The 14,366-nt window shown below is 43.4% G+C and overlaps 2 protein-coding genes across 2 annotated transcripts; one reads left to right on the forward strand and one right to left on the reverse strand.

Moving 5' to 3' along the window:
* Positions 1 to 43: 43 nt before the first annotated feature.
* Positions 44 to 5,017, reverse strand: LOC117269076 (G-protein coupled receptor family C group 5 member C-like). The gene is made up of 4 exons (XM_033645922.2): positions 4,898 to 5,017; positions 2,269 to 3,262; positions 1,070 to 1,173; positions 44 to 991 (listed from the first exon to the last, which is right to left on the reverse strand). The coding sequence occupies exons 2-4, from the start codon at positions 3,233 to 3,235 to the stop codon at positions 893 to 895; spliced, it is 1,170 nt and encodes a 389-aa protein (XP_033501813.2). The 5' UTR covers positions 3,236 to 3,262; positions 4,898 to 5,017; the 3' UTR covers positions 44 to 892.
* A 5,350-nt stretch (positions 5,018 to 10,367) lies between these two features.
* Positions 10,368 to 14,125, forward strand: btbd17b (BTB (POZ) domain containing 17b). The gene is made up of 3 exons (XM_033644235.2): positions 10,368 to 10,612; positions 11,918 to 12,203; positions 12,536 to 14,125. The coding sequence occupies exons 1-3, from the start codon at positions 10,525 to 10,527 to the stop codon at positions 13,608 to 13,610; spliced, it is 1,449 nt and encodes a 482-aa protein (XP_033500126.1). The 5' UTR covers positions 10,368 to 10,524; the 3' UTR covers positions 13,611 to 14,125.
* Positions 14,126 to 14,366: the final 241 nt, after the last annotated feature.

Genomic DNA, 14,366 nt, shown 5'->3' on the forward strand with positions numbered 1-14,366 from the left:
TTGACACCTGTTACAGTCCAACAGATCCAACAGCCACACAGTATTTAAGTATCCGTTTACAGTTTTAATAAGTTAGAATTTACACCTTTACATAAAATTTTCATAAGGCACTACAAAATCATATGGCTTTAAGAGGAAGTCTGAATCACAACATGATTTCACATGTGACAAAGCATGTTTACAACAGATTAATTACATTCAGTAGCTTTATGACATGAAAAACATTAGTGAGACTCTATGTTTGTGAATAAAAACTAACCAAACAGTTATATTATAGACCTTTCCTTTGCTTTAAACAGTTGTCATCTAATACTTATCTACTGTTTCCTTACCAATAAGCTGAATGTAGGTCAGCTGTCACCTGAAAACGTTCCACATTGCTGCATGTAAAAATTCTCTTGATTGTGTTTTTGAGTGAAACAAGATAGAAATGGATTTGAGTTAGAAGAGGGAAGATTTAGGGAAATTGTTTTCATGAATTAAAAATGAAATACAAGAGCTGAGGCACAACCTCTCCATGCTGAAATCATTTGGCTAAGTGTACAGTAGGCTCTATAAACTGCCCATATCCGACAGTGGTAGCCTTTATAATCTTTGTCTTTTCAGTCCTTGTTCTATAGAACAAACAAACAATGCACAAACATCTTACAAAATAAAGTACAGGACAACATGTAGAAATGTGACGCACGTTGCTTGAGAGCCACCACAGTGTGTTATTATGCAAAGCTTCATGCCAAGACAGAGAAAAGATGGCTCATTACATTTGATACAAGGAACTCTGAGGGAAGATGAAACTCCCTGGTGGAGATTTCATCGCTGTAACAACCGAGTGTGTAGGTGACAGCGCAATCCGCTCTCGACTCACACCGCCCGTGTGTGTGTGTGACAGACCTTAAGATGGCGAGGTCTCAACTGAACGAGGCAGAGAGCCGCCACTTCCTGGAACCAGAGACGGGGCTCTGGCTCGAGGTATCATCAAGTCCTGGTCCATCTGTAGAAACACACAGAGATGTGATTATTTCAGCAGGAGCGACAGAAGAGTGGTGTAAAACACTGTGTACTTGCTCACCTTTGTCAGACCCTTGGCAATCAGGGCTATTTCAGTGGGCTGGTACACACAACTCCGTAGCTGACCGTTATAAGCAGCATATGGAGACACTGGCTTTGTGGGTACTGGGAAAGAAAAGAAAATAAGTTTGGTGTGATGGTTGTTAGACGAAGGCACTTTAAAGTCACCTGCAACACACGTTCACTCAAACTGGCTGGTTAGGTGAATCAATATTTGCTGCATGTGTCAGGATAAATCAGAAGAACAAGTTGGATATTGTTAAACTTTAGAAGCAACCTGCTTTGGGTATTATTTAAATATACCACAGTGACAGTTTCTTTCTGGTTATCCACCCCAACACCAAAAAGTTTGCTCTCACTTTTTTCCTCTTCCTGCTTAGTTTCTGTTTGTCATCAGCTTCATGGGCTGCAAACCACGGATACTCACTTCAGTTTTTTTATTTATGTAGTTTTTTTATTCACATTAATGAACATGTCAGCTTCCACTTCAATGTAGGTGTGCCAGAGTTAGCTCATGATCACTATGTACCAGGTACAGATTAATAAATTACCTCACATAATGACTCTGTAACTATAATGTGACTGATATAACTGCCTCACAATATTGGCCAAGGACATAACCTTTAGTAAGTAGATCAGACTTTTGTCCTAAAAAAAAGGGGGACATGGTTCCAGAATGGCACACTTTAATATTTATCCTGTAGGCAGATTTCCTTCAACACAGACACTAATACATGTGGACAAAAAGCAATTCACTGTCAGTAGGCCTAACTGTGAAAGAGAACGTGTCTGCTTACATACAGTAATAGGCATCATACAGATTTTTGGGAGTGTTTTTTGCACACATTTCAACATGCAGAGCCACAGTACACTACAGAAGTTGTGATCTGCCAGTTATTTCACAATCGTTTCCTTTGGCTCTTGAATGAAGAGGAGATTAATGGTACATCCTATTAGCTACGCTGTTGCACTTCATTATGTCATACAGCTCACCTGTGCGTGGTGTGTTGCCAGTTTGCACACCACAGAAAGCATGAATAAATCATTTAATCCAGTTCAACTAAAATGGAGTTACTGAGGGAAGTTTGAGATCCACTGATTTAATCTTAATACTGTCCTGCAGATTCATTTTGATTTTTGATTCTGATTGTAGTTGAGCACAGTGAGATTCATGTCAAGCCATAATGTGTCATGCTGTACCTGCTGGTGGCTCGTCCATAGAGAAGGCTTTATTCTCCATGTAGACGTGCTCTGGCTCCTTATGGGCGTTGTCGTACACCAGGCTCATGGCAGGATAAACATCCTCTCCATCGAGCGGCTGCTCCTGGTCTGGGTCTGCCTGGGTCAGTAAGCAGATTTCTGGGATGGCGTAGGAGAAGAGGAACACCCAGGCATTCGACACCAGGGCTATAGCCAGAGTAGGATCATCCCAGCTGGGATTCCCGGCCACTCTGTTCCCGTGGAGGTACATGACGATCCAAGCTACCCAGATCACCAAGGTGAAGAGCCCGGTGGCCAGGATGAAGGCTCCATCACAGCGCCACTGCTTGTGCTTGTGTGTCAGTGAGGGCAGAGCCATCAGCACCACAGCTAGCAGCAGAACCATCACGTAGATCAGAGCCATCACAAAGTCCTGGTTGGCAACGCCGCAGGACAGGTCAGAGACGATGATACTTCCAGGTGGGCTTCTGACCACAGTGATGATGAGCCACTCAGTGTTGATGATTACCTCGACCATCCATAGACCCAGGGCTCCCAGGCATAACATCCAGCTCCTGGGCCCCCGACCTCTCCGCTCCAGCAGGGCGAGCCACAGCCCGTGCATTGCCAGGCAGGCCAGACAGCCTGAGAACAGTACCCCAAAGAGGAACCTCCGTGCAGCACAGCTGGTGGAGTACCGACCCACGATGAAGGCAAAGGTGAGTCCAAAGAGTCCCAGAGTGAAGACCAGAATGCCGGCCTGCAGGGCCACCATGCCTTTTCTCTTCTTGTGTGTCACAAACGGTAAGCTGGCCATGAGGACGACCAACAGAATAAAGGAAGTCACCACACCAGTAGCAGCAAAAGCCTCCACCACGACTCCCCACGCTGTGGTCAGGTCACACAGGTTGTAGTACATGGAGCTGATACTGGAACCACATCCCCTCGGAGCACTGGGCGGTTCCATGGCTTCAATGAAGACTTTTAAAAAGTGCTGCGATTAAAATATAAAAATATAAAATAATTATGTTTTCCTGCATGCTGAATGTATGCATCTCACTGCTGCACATCCAACCCCCCCACTGGGGACCAATAAAGTTATTGATTGACTTGCATGCACCTGAAAACAAACCATGTTTCTGTAGATTATTGCAGTGTCCCAGCACAGTATGATCTACACACTGTACTGAGCCAGCTGTGTGGAGTCCTACTGTGTTATACTAAAATATATGAATTCATCTGATGCTTTAAAGAATTACAGCAAATTGTCTCTCAAATCTAATTTGCACAGTCTTCACTTTAACATTTCAACAGGAGACATAATCAACATTACCCACCTAAAATCTTAGATAAAGGTAAAATTATTTTGTATTCAACTGTAAGTCTAATAGCCTAATTATTCCACTGTCAATTTCGTGATATTTTGCTCCTGACATACAAAAATGTACAGTTATCAGTGCAATCTAAAAATGATCGAAGGTTGTCAATGTCAAGTAACAGCCACGCATCTCCAAATTTGATGACTTGTAAAGGGGAACGCAACCTAAATTAAGTATGACAATGCTATTTCCATGACTGAGGAAAGTTCAGTCAGTATTTGAGCTACTCTGTTCCAAAGCCAGAAACCACAGATGTACGTTTTAAATTTGTGACGTCATAAGGAAATGGTTCTCAAATGGTGCACATTATCATTGCATTGTTCAACTGGGCCTGTGCAAAAAGTTGTGAATGAATTGTTAATTGACTGTTTGAGCATGTTGTGTGCACCCATTTTCTAACAAAGAGGTAAACTCTGGGTTAAAACGTGTAATTTAATCTAATGGGAATTATAAATGGGTGACACATCAAAAGCTGTGATTGGCAGCCAGTGTGAGGGATGACAACGATTAAAAGAAGAAAGCCGTGAGTGGGACAATGGATCGTTTTATTACCGTATATGGAGCAACAAAGCACCAGAGAAGACGATCTACCATCTCATTTTTCTTTTATATTCTTAAGTCATGATAAAAGTGACACATGTTATAGACGCTATTGTGCGCAGATATAAATACAGGTGTGCCTTGAGATTTTGGCTTGCCCTTTGGTGTTTGAAAACCACTGTCACAGGGTATAAAATTTGGAGCTCCTCCACAAACGAGGAGATTTCGTGGACACACAGAATGTTTTTTTTTTATATATCCAAATGAGCTTTATGCTACTGTAGTAATCTCAGCTCTGACACTAAAAATGTACCCATATACTATAACATCTTTTACAATTTATTGTCTGTGGAGCAGCTCCAGACTTTATACCCTATGACATCACAAAGTTGAGTTTCAGCACTCTAGTTTTTGGATTTGGGAGAGAGGACTGTTTCAGACAACTAGAATAACATGTATGGATTTTGAAAATGGGTGTAGTGCCCCTTTAAGTGTATCAGTTGAGAACATACCCTATAAGATTAAAAAACAGTCAAGTGGATTATCTGTCATAAATCTAAAAACAGGCTTTTTTTTAATAAGGTTATAAAAGCTGACATTTGGTTTATGACATTTATAGATGGTAAATTAAAAGGTCCCAGGATAAAAATCATTTCCACATACAGTAACACAGTGATATAAGCCCACGGTGACTTTCCGTCACTTCTTACCAGGACTGATGACAGACAGCAGTTCCGCTCCAACAGGTGACTCAGGTAGATTCACTCCCGTAAGAATAACACAACCTCGTCCGAAATATTAATTTCCCGGGTGTTATCAGGCTCCTCACAGACCTGTCGACCAATTTCAGATGTGCACTCACTGGATCCACGGGTGTTTTCCCGGACAGTCCTCCATCTGCCCACTCCTTCTTAATTGTTATTGAACCATGTTATAATGAAGTCACCGACAGCCGCGTCAAAGTAGTTTCCCCGTCACGTTATAATAACTCTGTGACTGTACTTGTGTCAGCTCAACCCGCTGTGTCTCCTCATCCAGCCTGTGGTGTTTGCAGCTTTGCATATTCTGTGAGATTAGCTCCCGGCCTACTTATTTGTATCAGGCAGCTTAGATCCAAACAAAGGGTCCACTCACCTCTCAAGTGAGACATTTCCACTTGCACACAATCTGTGCAACGTGGTCTGGGCTGTGACCTGTTGGACATGTACACACTTCTAGGATGCAAATGATACATAACCCTTTACCTTTTTGTTTTATTAAGGGGAAAGGCCCACATACAGTTGTTTAAGAATGATTGGATGCTCATTTATGCTGTTTACCTCCATTAATAGCCAATTTAAACATAAATAACATGCATCTGGAGAAATCTAATAAAACTGGAGTCCACCATACTCTTTTTAAGGATAGGTACTAAAGTGCAGTCATCATCAAAGGGAAGACTGTGCCTCCAGTTTGCAGAGCCACCTGGTGGAAAATATTGTTACCAGAGAGATGGACTCCTGTGTTACATAATCAAATCAGATTACACAACAACACAAAACAGATCTTGTTATTGATCTGTTGTGCGCCAAACCACTTAACAGTCATTTGATAAATAGGAACATCGAGCGATGACATTGATTTAAAGCTTTTAAATTATCCCCACTGGATAAAATTGGAAAATATTCCTGAACATTTTTGTTTTTGGAATAACGCATCAAAAAGTTGCTGGAATACTTTGTTAAATAGGAAATTACAATCTTTATTATTGTGTTAAAAAATACTCAATATCATAGGTTGCTCTTTGTATATTTTAATGTTGTATTTTAGTCTGACAAGGCAATTTTTTTGTATATTTTATTACACATTTTTATTTACCTCTGCTTGTTTGCCCAGACTGTGTGAATATTTAAAGGGACAGTTCACCAAATTAAAAATACATATTTTATTTCTTACCTGTATAGAGCTGTTTATCAGTCTTGCTTGATTTGGTGTGAGTTGCTGAGTGTTGGACATATCAGCTCTAGAGATGTCTGCCTTCTTTTGAACAGGGTTTGAAACTAGATGGCACTCGACTTGTGGCGCTCAAAGTCAACCGGGTTTCTCTCCAAAGTCGTCAAAATCCGGCGCTTGGGCAGTGACTTGCGGCGTCAGACACTGACAAAAAAAGCTGTCATGAAACGTCGGTGTGCTACGCGGCTGGTCGCTGTCATAAGCCCCTTTTACACTACCAGATTTTCCGCGAATGTTGGGCCGTTTCGCCGGCAAGCTGCAAGTGTTTAGACACACAGAGCCGGATTGGCGAGTTGATCCGAGGTGCCCAATTTTCCACCTTTTAGGATAGTCATATTGGCGGAACCCTTTTAGTTTAAACAGACCGAGGCGGCCTTCCGCAACGGGAGGGGCTGTTGATGACTTGTGGGAGGAGCTGTTGATGACGCCGCACGTGCGAGCCACTGGAGGTGGATAAACAGGAAACAGCTGATAGCAGGAATTAGCGAGCCGCTAGTAGCAAGAGGGAAATGCAAACCTGACAGACACTGTAAAGATGAGCAACTGGGGAGACAAGGAATTGCGCACCCTCCTTGCCCTCGCCAACGAAGAGGCAATTAACCGTCAGATGACGGGGACAGTGAAGGACGGGCCAACTTATGAGAGAATCGCCGAAGGACTGACCAGCCGCGGCTTCCCTCCCGCGTCACTGTTCACACGCTGAGCTACACGTTTTGTTACTTGCTCACGCTGCCCATTGCCCCAAAAAAGGCGCATTCTGTATAAACAAAAGTAGGAAGCCGGCATTTTGCTGCAACCCCACCACCCAAAAAATAAAGAAATATATATGGAAAAACTCAGCAACAATGTCTATTTCCAGAAACCATGACCCACTTACGCAAGATAATCCACAGACTTTGTTGTGAGCAGATTCATGTATGAACTATTTTTTCTTTCCGACGAACTGCACCTGAAAACCACGTGACGGCTGAGCTGTAATGTTAGCTAGCTCAGTTGTGCTGATTTTCAAATGCTTTTTTTTTTTTTTTTAGCACCACAAGCCAAGTGCCATCTAGTTCCATTATATCTGAGAGGAGGCAGACATCTCTACAGCCAATATCTCCATTACCAGACAACTCACACCAAAACAATCTAGATTGATAAATAGCACTACGGGTAAGAGGAAAAATATGTAGTTTTGATTCTGGGGTGAACTGTCCCTTTAAAGTCACAAAACTTCTCTTATCATCTCCCTTCCTCATTTAGTTGTGAAACTTACAGTTAGGAAAAAGACAGTGTCACAAAGAAATAGGCCAAATAATACCATTGCAACATTAAATATGCTGTCTAGTGCAGTTTGGCAGGCATGTTGACGTGCCTGGAAATATGACCCAACAACAGACTGCAGTTTTATTCATTTGTAGCTCTTTTTATTCATTGTACTCTCAGTGCATTCAATATGTAAATGTGTGTTTATATCCAAAGCCATTTGTGTCATGTTTGGGAGTTGTGGTTATCTAGTGCATCCCCTCTGGCTTCAGCACAAAAGTAAGGTCATCCAGGACACCTTGCTGAAGCCCACTGTGGCGTTCACCCTGTACTAAACGAACTGTTTATACTGCGTGATGGAGCCCCCTGTGGTGCATCGATCCCTCAATGGATCCCGTCCTGAGGGGTGCTCTCACAAACCCAGCAGCTCGTCAATCTGTCCCTTTGTGTTGTGGTCCTTTTAGATTCTTAATAGGAGCTGATCTCAAAGGAGAAAGCAATGTGACCTTAATGAAGGGCATGGCCTTTTATAGATGCACACATACAGAGGGCTTTGGGTTCATTCTGTTTTCATCATGTGGCTCAACAGCAGTTGCCTGAGTTGCTTTTACGTATACCCAGTGTTTAAATAGATCACCAGGTAGTTCAATGCATTAAAGTTCACCCCAAAATAAAAAATACATGTTTTTCCTCTTACCTGTAGTGCTATTTATCAAGATTGTTTTGGTGTGAGGTGCTGAGTGCTGGAGATATCAGCCATAGAGATGTCTGCCTTCTCTCGACTATAATGGAACTAGATGGAACTCAGCTTGTGGTGCTCAAAGTGCCAAAAAAATACATTTGAGAAACTCAACAGCAATGTCTCTTTCCAGGAATCATGACCTGGTTACTCAAGATAATCCACAGACCTTGTTGTGAGCAGTTTCATGTAGTCTGTCTACCTACAGAGGGAAGGAAGTAAGGAAGCAAAGAAGGATGTGTGCATCTGCTCATGGACGGTAGGTTCATGCTCACTATAGTGTGAGATGTTAACATTTAGGGCATCCTTCTCAACTAAGCTATAATGTTAGCTAGCTCAGTGGTGCTAGGTGAGCTGGTGGATGCACATTTCCTTCTATGTGGTGATTCAGTTTGCAGGTGTAATTCGGTAGAAAGAAAATAGTTCCCACATGACGCTGCTCACAACAAGGTCTGTGGATTACCCTGAGTAACAGTCATGATTTCTGGAAAGAGACATTGCTGTTGAGTTTTTCAAATGTATTTTTTGGCACTTTGAGCACCACAAGCCGAGTGCCATCTAGTTCCATTATATTCAAGAGAAGGCAGACATCTGTATGGCCGATATCTGCGACACTCAGCAACTTACACCAAAATAATCTAGGTTAATAAATAGCTCTACAGGTAAGAGGAACAATATGTATTCTACAATTTTGGGGTGAACTGTCCCTTTATCACAAGTCTCATTATTTAAAGATTCATAGCAAAAAACTCATGAATCTTATTTCTGTGCATTGGTATCCAAACAAATAGAAGATGCCATCATACATTATAATCCCATGCCTTGTCTATGTTGTCTGGTCCAGTTTGTTGCAGCAGGCTTCATTAGGGCTCCCCAGCAGCACCGCTCTCCTCCGAGAACCTGTCAGGTTATTCATAGCAGTGCAGGCTCAGGTTGGGGTCCCGCAGGATGTTTCTTCTCCTGCATTTTTACTGCAGCCTGGCAGCCCTCAGGGCATCACCACAACCCATTTCACTGTGAGATGATGCCTCTCCTTGTCTGTCTAGTTTTGGAGCTATTTTAAACACATTTGTCACATTGCAGCATGTTAGTGTAAATATTCTGATTGGACTAACAGCCTAGTGAGATGCAATGAATATAAAAAAATCAGATCCATACTTACTTTTTGGAGAAGATTTTAACTGGGGTCTCAGTATTGACTGACCCATCTCTGACTGACAGATCAATGCTAACTGAGGGATACATAAATGGCACTGTAAACATTGAGCCATGACCGGAGGCGTTATCTATTGTTGTCATCGCTGCCATTTCACATTAAAACATACTCTTCTAGTATCCCAGATGCCATATTTTATTCGAGGATGTGTGACTATTCCATGTCATGTGGCTCCCTTTGAGCTGTTGTAGCATTTCATATTGATTATCATAGCTTGAAGGTTAGTATGTTCCCTGCAAGCTGCAGACCATTAGCTCCATATCCAGCTGGAATTCATATCCCACACATTCATTAAACCCTCTGACCTCTGTGAGGTTTGTGATGCAACGGCTGCACCTGAAACATGCTCTGGATCGGTAACGTGACTCCATAAAATCCTGACTGGCAGTTGGATTTGATAAACAGAGCTCGCCTTAAATTAATGAGCGGACCCCGCACCAATGAAATCATCCTCCCATTAGTGAGATTAACATGCCATCAGAGGAATAATTGCTCTCAGCTGAGAAACTGTCCTACAAAATGGATTGTGAAATTTGACTGACTGCGGTTTGTCACACATATTAAACCTCAATTACTTTTGGCAGATAGTCTCAGTGGCAACCTACTGTGATTAACTGACTAATTATATGATGCTGAACGTACTTAACTTAGGTATCATAACAACATTTTGCAGTGCAGGAGATTCGCTGCATTCTGGGTGCCATTAAAACATGAAACTGTGTTAATATTGATTGCTAATAGTGCCTAACCTCCCTGACTTTTAAACTAAAAAAAACAGAAAAACAAAAACCATTAAGCTGAGTCCTTGGCTGGCCCAGTGCCGCTGATCAATGCCATGTAACATCCAAAAGGAATGGATGGAGAAATTCAAAATCAAAGCTGTCGCTATAGCAACGCCCCTGCCAGATTCCACCAATCAATGGAGTCCGTGGGGTTGCGAGATGCGCCAGGGAAAGGCCAGCGTCCTACATAAAGAGTGCGGGACAGGGAGCCGGGCGGCACACACGGGGCAACACACCTTTCTGCACGCACACGACAAAAAGGCACAGCAGCAGGAGGAAGAGTCAGGAGAAGAGTGGCACAGAGTAAGGAAGAGAGGGGGAAAGGACAAAGGAAGAGAGGCAGGGAATAACTGAGAAGATATGATACGCTCATGTGAAAAAGGGATCCCTGCCTGGGTCTGTGTGGGCACCCTGCTCCTCTTAATCTGCTCTGTCACAGTTAGAGGAGGTAAGACATCAAATGCCATCAGTAGTTTGAATTGTTTGATTTTAGAGAGTCTATCACTCTTTCTTTAATATCCTACATTGTAAGAGAAGCTGTATTGTTCTATTTCAGTCCAGCTTCCCCCATACTGTCAGTGGGTAGTAGGGCACAGCATGAATGTGTGGCTCGTGCTCAGCCTCAGGGCAGGGGATGGTTATTTATCTATTCTACTCATCCTGTCCTCATCTATCTGTCTGCTGGGTGCAGGGAGAGACAGGCAAGTCCATTTGCTGCCTGGCTTTGTGCCGGCTCAGTGATACAGTACAGTACAAGCGCTGAGGGAAAGCTTTTCTTACTCCTTAATGAAGATCTGACTTTGACTGATTTTGACCAAAGCCATTGAAGGCCACATTCCTTCGCTGACAGATTAGATTTCATTTAAAAATTTACCCACGAGCCAAGGCTCATCTAATCCTATATTTAGGGACTGTGTATAAAATGTTTTATTCAGTGTTTTCAGCTCTTCTCAGCTTGAGTGGAAGAGACTCTGAAACATTTTTTATTCATAACTTTTTACTTTGAATTGAACCTCTCATGTTTTTTTTTCTTTCAGAATCAGGAAAAAAATCCTGCTTTCCCAGTTGTGATGAATTTGGTGATTTCTTTTTCAATTGGTCTCAGTGTGCCAGAATCATTTGTCAAAACACACCCCCACACCATCCTCAGCTGGCTCAGGGTGCTCACTGGCTAATTGGAAAAAGGTTACTTTGAAGTGGGGGTGCTTGATTGTGGTAGAGATATGAAGACTGTGAGGCGTTCCAGGGAGCCAATGTGCTCCCCCTGTGTCTCATTAAACCCCCAGTAATAGGCCAACAAGGCTGCTGATGGCTGTGGCAGAATGGAAACAGCAGCGTGTCATGCTGAGTCTTTCATGTGTGATTCTCCAGTATGTGCCACTTGTGCTTGGGCCCACAGAAGCAGCCGTCTGCATAGCGCTGCGAACTCAGGATTTGTTTCTGAGGCACCTGGTGTCGGAGGTTTTCTGAATCAGCCACCTGGCTTGTTCACTAATAATTGAGACCAGAAGAATGTGCAAGTCTGCTCTTCCCCTGACACATATTATCAGTTGTGGTTTAGCCGAAGAGTTGGGGAGCACTTTTCCACTTCTTGCTGTGTCAAACCTGATTTAAGTTGTAGAACAAACGCACACAAATTCTGCTGTGGGATCTTGGAAAGCAGAGTCAGACTGCTGCAAATTACAGTGATGAAAATAGAAAAGAAGGAAGAACTGTGCTGCTAGTCCATCATCTTGTCCTCTCTTTTCCACAGCTGCCCTTAAGCAGGAGGTAACAGTGGACAATGGGGCCACGGTGCTGAATCACTCCATGAGTTTGGTGCAGCGTATGGAGACCCTGCTGGCCCTGGGGAATGGCAGTGATGTCACTCTGCGGGTGCAGACCATCAACACGGACGAGGTGAAGGTGATCCAGGCCCACAGTCTGGTTCTCACGCTGCAGAGTGACGTGTTTGAGGAACTGCTGCTCAGTCGCAACAACAGCGCTGTGGTTTTGAGAGAGACGCCCGACTGTGCAGCTGTCTTTGACAAGTTTGTCAGGTGAGGATGACTCCGGTTGTGATCTTTTGTTCAGAGTTAATCAAACTCAGTGAGATGGAAGCATTTAAGAGACAGTGGAGCTACTTGTAGATGCCACTGAATTTTCCACGAGTATGCACCATTTTGCCTCCTCGGAGAAGCGAGATGCTCCATCTTGTGAAATATTCTAAAATTACACCTGCTGCTTGAGGCTCATAGTCGAAAATCGGACAGTGTGGGTTTATACAGTGACTCAGATGTGAGGAGAGAAAACAAGTATTATGCCTTCCTGAAATATATATATTTTTGAGCATGTCTTAGATGACTATTCCAGCTTTGTTTTTCTCTTGCAGGTATCTGTACTGTGGTGACATCTCAGTGCGGCTAGATCAGGCCATTTCTCTGCATAAGTTGGCCAGCAAGTACCACGTGTGGGCCTTGCAACAGGGTCTGACCCAATATATGACCCAGCATCTGTGTAGTGATTCGCCCTCTGGCCATGTGATTGGCTGGTACAACTATGCATTACAAATTGGGGACATGGTCCTGCGGGACAGCTGCCTGCAGTACCTGTCCTGGAACCTGTCTTCTGTGCTGCAGAGCGGAGAATGGGGCTCTATCAGCGAGGACCTGCTCCTCTCCTTGCTTCAGCGCTCTGACCTCATTCTGCAGAGTGAGCTGGAGCTCTACGAGGCCCTGGAGGCCTGGATTAGCCAGAACCAGCCTGTCAGTTCAACAGTTGAAAATGCCCTAAGGGCTGTTCGGTATGGCATGATCCCCCCTCAGCACCTCTTCCGTCTTCAGAAGCAGTCTGCCCTCATGAAGAAGCATTATGAGTCAATCCGTGATCTGCTCTACCTTGCTTTCCAATTTCACTCCGCCTCACCTATCCAACTGGCCAAGTACTTTGATGTCAACTGCAGCATTTTCACTCCCCGTAACTACCTGTCTACCTCCTGGGGTTCCCCTTGGGTCATCAACAACCCCACCCGTGATGACCGCAGTTTCAGCTTCCAGACCCAGCTCGGGCCCAGTGGCCATGACTCCAGTAAGAAAGTGACTTGGAACGCCCTATTCTCCCCTCGCTGGCTCCCACTCAGTGCCAGGTCATCCTATACTGAGCTGGGTGCCATGCAGCCTACGCGCACAGATGGAGGTCGACCTCGCATCATTGTAACACCAGCCACTTCCAGTCCAGACTTTGCCGGTGTGAGTTTCCAGAAGACCGTGATTGTGATGGCAAGACAGCAAGGAAAAATAGTGGTCCGCCACGTCTACAACTTCCACCAAAGCACAGAGGAGGCTGGGGATTTCCTGGTGGATGCCGACCTGCAGCGCCGTGCATCAGAGTACCTGATTGACAGCTCCCTCTATCTGCACATTGTAATAAAACCTCTCTACCATACCCTCCTTGTTGCCAGGAAGTAGCGACAGGAATTTGGTGTGGCCTTACCGTTGGTCATCCACGCTCCACTCTCACAGTCACATGCACATGCTCCAAAGTAAACTCATATCCCAGCCCGTCTTCATGCTTCATGTCTGTGACATCTCCATTGTTGATTAGTTTGTGCATTTTGTTGTCTTCCATCTATTCAACAAGGAGGTGTTTGATACAGTAAAGGACTCACAATATAACGGCTCAGCAGTAATTATCACAGTAATGATGGTGGGTTTTACAATATTTCATGCATACAAAAAAAAAAACTTCACTGTACTGTATTTGTTCAGGTATTCTTTAGTCCAGCGGTTTGTTCTTTGAATTTATTAAATCTACGTAATGGTTAATGTTGTTTGCATAGGTGCTTTAGAAGTTTTGCTTTAAAAATGTTATTGCTGTCATTTTTATGCATTTCACCATTCAGCAGTCAAATATAGCTTTCAGTTCATTTCACTTATATCCTGTGACATACTCTTATATACTTGTTTGTGTTTACATACCAAAATGTGTAAATTAAAGTGCAATCCCATTATCAGTGTTCCTTTGAATAGGTGACTGTAGTTGTCTTGCAAGCAGTGGTGGGGAAACTACATTTAAACTGTAGTTTAGCTACTTCACAATTAAAAGTAGCTAAATTAAATCTTAACTACATTAAAATAACTTGCTTGTTAAAGTGAAACTATTTCCAAAAAGTAGTTCAACTACACCCAAACAACAGCACAGGAAATGGTCACAATCTGAGTCTA

The sequence above is a fragment of the Epinephelus lanceolatus genome, chromosome 18 (assembly GCF_041903045.1).
Source record: "Epinephelus lanceolatus isolate andai-2023 chromosome 18, ASM4190304v1, whole genome shotgun sequence".
Classification (NCBI taxonomy): Eukaryota; Metazoa; Chordata; class Actinopteri; order Perciformes; family Serranidae; genus Epinephelus; species Epinephelus lanceolatus.